Here is a 7,867-nt window from a genome sequence, read left to right on the forward strand (position 1 = left end):
CAGGGGCTCATCTTTGTCATCTTTTCTGTTTCAGGGACAATCCCATTGTAGGGAAAACCTCCTAACCAGGACAGGAAGGTGTGGCCTGAATTGGAGATACCAGAAGCTGACCTAAAGGAGCCCTGGGCCAACCAGCTGGAACACCCAATAGGTGCCCCAATCAAAAAACAAACAATACACCCTGACCTCCAGACATCACCAGTCCACTACAGCAGTGACGGCCTAAAAACAGGGCTTGTGATCTTATCTAGTGTCGCTGTTCGTGAAGAAACTCTTGGTATTTGTTGTTTTCTTTGCCCCCCCCCCCTCCCTTTTGTATAAAGACACTCTTTCCTTGTCCTAACTTATGTCCTCCTTATGTCTCCAGCTGTGTTATGAAGGCATCATTAGATGGTGTGTGAATAGGCTGCTATTGTTTTTAATTCACCCAGTTTTATATCGACAGCTGTGATGACGCTCTCCCAAATCTCTCTCTAACGGCTTTTTTGCTCCGATGTCTGTCCTTCAAGTTGATTAATAATAATCATCATCTCTCTAGAGGATCGCCCTCCACTTGTGCCCCTTTTATCTCTCTCTACTATTGAAGTGTCCCCCCTCTTCTGAACAAAAATGTAGATATATTTTCAGGGGACACTTGAGTAGATAAAAACCAATCTGCCTTACTTTGATGGATGTTTCTTTCACATGAAATGCTGAGGGAATAATGCAGAAGCACTTTAAATATTTGGAACACTCCAAATAGAAATGAATAGATACGTGGTATCAGCTTTCCCCATTTCGATCAGTTACATGATCGTAAGTACATGTTTTGTTCAGATCCTGTACAATAACATTTATAGCCTGTAGATTTTAAGATATTTTTCTCAACCAAAGACATTTTCATAGATATGACTTGAAAAAAATACATGTATTTTGAATACAAGTGTTTTAAAAATGGAGACAAATGATATATATATTTGGTTTCTGTTGATGTTTTTGCTAACATATCCTTTAATTTTTAGTGACTTAAGGCAAGCAGACTGCATGTGTCAGGTTTGGAGTCCTGATAGCACATGATTGTGGTGTGGAGTCGTATTTCCCTTTGATTGTGAATCGTATGGTACGGTGTACTTCTGATCTGTGCTGTTATGTTGAGAGCATCACAACATATCTATAGTGGCTTTTGTAAAAAAAAAAAAAAAAAAAAATGATGATGAAGGGAACGTTGACAGGAATCAATTTGAATAACAAATGAACACCTCCTCATCTCTGATTTAGTCCAGACAATCACGGCCCCCGACAAACACAGTATGTCCCTTTTGTTTTGCTTTTATTATGAAACCAGCAGCACTCAGCAGCTCAAGCTGTTGTACTTTATGGTTTTAAAGAATCAGTTTCATATGGGGCAGTGAGTTTAAAAGATATATATTTTTTAACGTTTCCACGGATGCAGCTCTCCACTGCCAGCACTGTCAGGAAAGTCTGTATTTAAAATTAACAATAAAAGAATCACTCATTATGCCCCGCTCTTAAAGAAACACATGATCCCTACACTCAGATCTGACAAAAGCTGATCAGCTCTGGAACACAAAAGACTTTATAACATGTCCATACCTCATGTCTTTAATTAGTTTTCAAAAGAAAATTCTCTTTTTTCCAGTTTATGGAGTTCCAACCAGCAAATTCAGATCATTTGTCAGTTAGTTGATTTTAAGATAAATCAGTAGACTGTATTTTTTTATTATGCTCTAAAGGAATCCAATTACCAATCAGATGTAGGTTCAGTCTCCTTTTATGTTCCCTTACCCCCCCCCCTCCCCCCCCATCTGAACAATGAAGTGTTGCAAAGACTCAAAAGAAACTTGAATTTAATTTAAAAGCAAACGTTGAACTTGTGATGCTAATAATGTGCAGGGTTAACCGTGTATTCTCCTTTGCTTGTGGAAATAAGTTGTTTTCAGAAGTTTTGTTCTTGGTCCATCTCTATTTCTAACATGCATGTCCTGTTTATTTAACTAAATGTTTTTCGAGGAAACCCATTTTTGTATCTTTTTTTTTTTTTTTAACACTGTTTTAATGTGTTGCTATACTGGTACGGTACTTTGTTGATTTTTTGGTTTCTGGCTGCTTGTGTTTTTTGTCCCCTAGTGGTTTCCTCTTTTGTACATGGTTGTAGCTGCTGCCAAATCGCCACTTGTTGAAATCTGAAAACGCTGTGTCACAGACATGAATATTTTGTGTGATGAGCTGCGGCTGGCACATGTCCACTTGCACATGCAGTGAATGAACTGTCCAATCAGAGCCAAATACAAACTGTAAAATGTTGATTCACAGGCGAGCATTATTCAAGGAACTTTGTTAACGCTTGTCAAAAGTTATCTGTTGGACTGGGTTGATAACTAAATTACTCTGGACCAAGTTTCAACAATACACCGATGTAATTCTTAAGGGATCACAGCGTGCAGTTATTGTTTAATATACACTGTCAGCTTGCATGTCAACTCCATTGCTAGATTTAAAAAGGGCCAGTACACTTGTGGTTGATTTCATTTTTTTAGTGTGCACATTTTTGTAAGAAAGTTTTTTATTTTTTTTTATTTTGGTTCACTTGTCAATAAATTGAGGTTTTCTCTATTTGTTATAAGGGAATTTTCCATTTGCTTTCCCATGACTGCACTAAAACAAAAACATCTCTGGGCAGGATGTGGATGAGGCGCATGTGGAAAGTGTATCAGTTGTCATGCTATTTACGACAGCAGTCTGCTTCACTATGAATAATGGACTGTGGCCAGTTTCCAATCATAATTTTACTAAACCTAAAGGTACATGTTGCTTTGAAATTTGAGATGAACAACAATCATGGTAGTACACAAGATACCTGATGTGTGTTTCCTGAGCACATCAAATAAAAGACGGAAATAAGAAAATTGCATTTTGATGCAGGAGGGAAAAAAGTTGATTTCCAGAGTCTGTAACCCAACATTCAAAGAACCATAAGCTTCTGTAAATTAATTTGAGGTACACTATATTGCAAAACAATCTTTTTTTTTCTTGCTGCCAATCATCTTCAATCTGTTCTGTAAGAGTTTTAGGACAGAGCATGAGGACTTTAAACAGTCTGTTTGTACTTCATTGGATGTTAAATGCAGACGGTGCATGGTAACGACACATCTTCAATTCAACTCTTCTGAATGTCTCTACTGCTCGAGTACAATGTCTGTTTTTTATATACATTAAATATTTTATTTTTCATACATGGTCTTTTTTGTGTCCATCAGAAACATTCTACAATAAACTCTTAAACAGTGCCTCTCCTATATGTGCAGTATCTGTGCTAGCATTGATAGGTCAAATTTCTCCAGACAAAGTATTTTTTTTTTTTTTTTTTTTTAATAAAATAAAAAGTATCTCTTATAAATGTTGACATTTAATTTAAAACACAAATAGGAATATATTCAGGACAATGGTGTACAATACTATCACCAAACAGAGCGCCAGTAAAAAATAGTCTTCTGTCGATAAAGTGATGAATTATATGTTACGTAAAAGATACACAATAAGAACATTCATGCTTTCAAACTGCGTTCTGACAGGTTGTCATAGGCCTACCATCATGGGTGGTAATTCTGACCACAAAGCAAGCTGCTGACTTTGTCAAGTGTACTCAACCAGTGAAATGTTAAACATGGTTTTAAAGTACTTTTTTAGTGATTCATATTTTGACAAGGAGTAACACAGCAGCAGGAGAGAATTTGAGGTTTGTTGATGTTGGATTAGTGGTAACCCATTGGGTAGAACAGTGCACTATATGCAGTAATGCTTGTTTTTACATCTATAGGGTAAGTGTTGAAAGCGCCAAAGACCTTAGAGAGTGGTTTGTTCTTGTGCAAAGAACATTAACTCTCACCTCATCTGTCTCTTGGTATTTGACATGATTTCCTTTATATTCAGTTTCAATTTAATACCCACATGCTTTAATGCATTTTTATGCTTTATGCACTAAGTTGAAGTCTATTTTATGTTCCAAATTTGTTATTTGTTAAGCAGCTGCAGGGTGTTGTCTGGCTCCCGACCCTGACCTCTTTAACGATTACCTCCTGTGAGAAGGAAAGCACTCCTACTGTGATCAATGACACTATAATGTTAACACACTGGGCCTCTTTCCCCTACGTGGGGTTTCTTTGTACTATTTAAAATAAATATTTCTGGGAAATAAACTCTTGACTTTCCTGCCTTGAGGTAGGCTAGATGAGAGCACTCTCTAGTTTGGTAGCAGCCAGTGAGCTAAGCTTTAGCTCAAACACTGGAAACAGGGAAACAGCTAGCTCTGTCGAAAAGTAGCCAAATCCATCTACAAGCTAATTTAAGGCTCACAAATTGATATAGAATTTTCTACTTTTTGAACTGTACAAAAAAAAGTGAAATAAACATAATTTCTACAATTGACAGGTGATTGTGCCAACTATTTCTACGCTTTGCGCAAGTAGGCTAACCTTGTGTCGCCTCCTCTGGCATTAGCTTAGTGCCATGAATTTTTTTCATCTGTTATATGTCATCAATATATGTCAAAACCTAGTCCAAGGAAGCTGTCTTTTCTTCTTTTAGGAGGTTAACAGCTTTTAAAGATTATGTAATGGAAAAATATTTGTATTTTGAGGGTCAGAAATACCACAGCATGAGATGTCTTTCTTTTTCAGAACTACAAAGCTTGATCTATGAAGGAAAACAGACACTCAAAAATGATTAAAAGTTGAATGTGTGCTGCTTTTTGGTCACATGGCGTGTTTAAAGTCCATACTGTGCACTCAGGAATGTTCTTCTACCAGAGATTTAAAAAAATGTATGTCCCCTGGCCCCACACAGTAGGATCATGTTTGAGCTCATAACATATCCAAAAATTAGTTCCAAAGCCCAACAGGTTCTCGTTTTTCCAGAAATGTTCCCTAATAAATCTGTTATCTGTCAAAATCCATCCATCATGATTTAGAGTCCACCATAACACAGAGACAGCGCTTGTAAAAGGCAACAGCTTGAGTATCGAGAAGAACTTAGAGAGACCATATCTCTGCTATAAGCTTATCTGAACTGGCTTCCTATAAAACCTAGAATATAATATAAAATCCTTCTTCTCACACAGGTCATACATACACTACTATCATATGTTAAAAAGCTCATAGCTCCATTACACCTCTACAACATTGTGCTCCTAGAATGCTTACGGTACCCTAAGATTCCAAGAGTACATGAGGTTGAGGGCAAGCTTACAATTATAGGAAAAAACATGGTATGTTCAAATATCTCATGGATTTCTCAAGAGTGTCGCATTCTTCTTCTTCGGGTTACACTTAGTTGCCAAACTGTACTGAGCCACACTGGACTGCTTGGTGGAAACAGGGCTATAAACACGCAGACTTGTGTAAATCAGTGTACTTCTAGTGATGAAAGATACAACAGAAAACTCAAAGTACTTGGTCTTTTTTGATTCCCTGATTTTTTTTAATTTTCAAAATCCAAAACAAATAACACCAACCAGAATTTACATTTTTAGACACTTCAAATCCATTATTACCCCTTTACCTTTTCTGAAGATTATTTCCTTTTTAATACAGATGGAAACGGAAATAACAGGACCAAAATGTACTGTTTTATACTGAAACATTAGAAGTGACACAAAATACAGCAACCGGTATTCCCAGGATAAGTGAAATAAAAAGGAGACGAGACATTTTAGGAGAGCGTTGCTCTGTTGTTTGCCTCTTTAACTCATGTTCTTTGACCTCTGCTGGTGGCTCAGTGGTGGAATGACTTTCTCCCACCTTTCAGTCTCTGGATAGACAGTGTTACAGTTTTGAACAGGCTGTGTAAAATAGGCTTTTTAATCCTCCTGGACATCAAGTTTATAAGCCCTACTTTTGATGCCATGTGTGAATATGTATATGTATTGAACTGAAGTAAAATGTCAGCCAGCAAACTGATTCAGTTTCCCCAGTTTAAGAAAAGGAACCCTCCAAGAGATTACATAAAGGTATCCTTGATCATGAAGATGTAGTCAAGCCTATATCTAACGCAATTTGTTTACTTTTCTATCCAGTCATGTAAATTCTACACACCTTCTTCAGACATGACTTGTATCTGAACCTCAGGGTCCTGGCCATTTCTGGAACATTTTATAGGTTTGGAAACACAGTCATCACATTTCGGTCAAACCACAGGCATATTTTGACTTTAATCTATAGAACTGTGAGGCCGTCTAACCCTCTTTAATTTATATTATAGGACTGCTGTGACTGTCTGCAGTCAATAGACTCCCTCCAGAGAGAAATGTTCACCAAACTTATAATTGGCAGCCTGGCTGTTCTTCAGCTGAGACCACTGGATTTTTCTGTTGTCATTTGACCATAGCTTTATGTTTTCCTGGCAGTTGATTGAATATAGCCAGCTGCTTGAGCTTAAACTATGTAGCTCCTTTTCTGTGGGCAGTTTTAACCCTAGGACATGTAAACGATTTTTAGTCTTGTGGCCTCTTTGTTTTCTTGCTTTGTTGTGCTCTTTGTTTCCATGGTGGGATCTTCATGCTAAAGCTAGTTACCGTATAGATGTCTTTATCGACAGGATATCATTGGTGGCTGACATTTTGTCCTGGGTTTTTCATGGTCCAAAGAGTCAGGCTCCTAAATACTTTATGGTTCCCTGACTTTTCCACAAGGGCCACCTGCAATCTGACGATCAAGTTTTTAAGTAAGCTGTCTAAACAGCTATAGGATGCATTTAATACTGACAGTGAACTCCCCGCAGGATGAATAGTAGCCTTATAACTTTGGTAGCTCCATAGCATACTAGCAACACAATCATGTAAACGTTTTTTTGGTGACTTGGGTTATGACTTAATCTCAGAACAATTAATGTTTGTATCAAACTCCGCTGCCTTGCATTTAGTCCCAAATGACAGGAACAAGAATCAAAATTAAGGTTGAACATATTACCTGCTAAACATTAGCATGACAACATTATCTTAGCATGCTGTCCTTTTAACTTCTAGATCAAAGTAACACAATGTTAACAGATCATCGACTGTAATAATTCCTATGATACAGCCTAACAGAGCTGCGAGAAAAGCTAACATTTTGCTTCATCTTCAGATCTTTATAACATTACAGTTCTAAAATGTTTAGTCCTATAAAGGCATTAAAGTAGCTTTTTTATTTGAAGGTTTATTTTGAGCCTTTAGCCTTTATTTGATAGGACACTGGGTAGAGTAGGAAATTAGGGGGAGAGAGTGGGTTAAGACATTCAGGAAAGGAACCACTGGTTGGACTTGAACCCGCACCGCCCACTTGGAGGACTAAAGTCTCCATACATGGGGAGTGACCTAACCGCTACAGGCAGCCTGCGCTTCATCAAAGCAGCTTTTAAAAAATACAGATATTTTTACGTGTATGTTTTTAACTAAGTGATTCCTTTTTTCTGACTGCTTCAAAATATTACAACTTGTATTTTGAAGTCAACATGTTTATGGATGAATATAAATGCAGCATCGTAATCTTTAACTGGAGGTCAGGACTTTGGTCTGAGTTGTTATACAGAGAAATATTCCCTGTAATACCCACAGAGCTGGCGTTTTGTCAGTCCTTCTTGTTTTTGCCAACATTTATGTTGCCAGACCCTCCTCACACTCCACAAGCTTTGCCATGAGCTGCTTCCTGCCTCATATACTTCCACATAAACTTGAAGTGAACTATGCTGCAGAAAACAACTTGAAGTGGATATTTTTCCATCTAAAACTAGAGTATCTCATATAATCTCATATATTCTGAAAGATGGCACATCTGCATTAACCAAACTCTGCATGAATGCTGAAATAAAATCAAGAAGTACAAACTGTAAACCA

General features: G+C 37.4%; 1 protein-coding gene across 1 annotated transcript in view; it reads left to right on the forward strand.

Moving 5' to 3' along the window:
* rasa2 (RAS p21 protein activator 2) overlaps positions 1 to 3,287 on the forward strand; it is a 31,173-nt gene extending 27,886 nt beyond the window's left edge. Inside the window, exon 24 of the mRNA XM_061046320.1 lies at positions 35 to 3,287. Coding sequence (XP_060902303.1) covers positions 35 to 65 — 31 coding nt within the window. The 3' untranslated portion in view covers positions 66 to 3,287. The remainder of the gene's footprint in view (positions 1 to 34) is intronic.
* The last annotated feature ends 4,580 nt before the right edge of the window (positions 3,288 to 7,867 follow it).

This window comes from Labrus mixtus, chromosome 9, assembly GCF_963584025.1.
Source record: "Labrus mixtus chromosome 9, fLabMix1.1, whole genome shotgun sequence".
Lineage (NCBI taxonomy): Eukaryota > Metazoa > Chordata > Actinopteri > Labriformes > Labridae > Labrus > Labrus mixtus.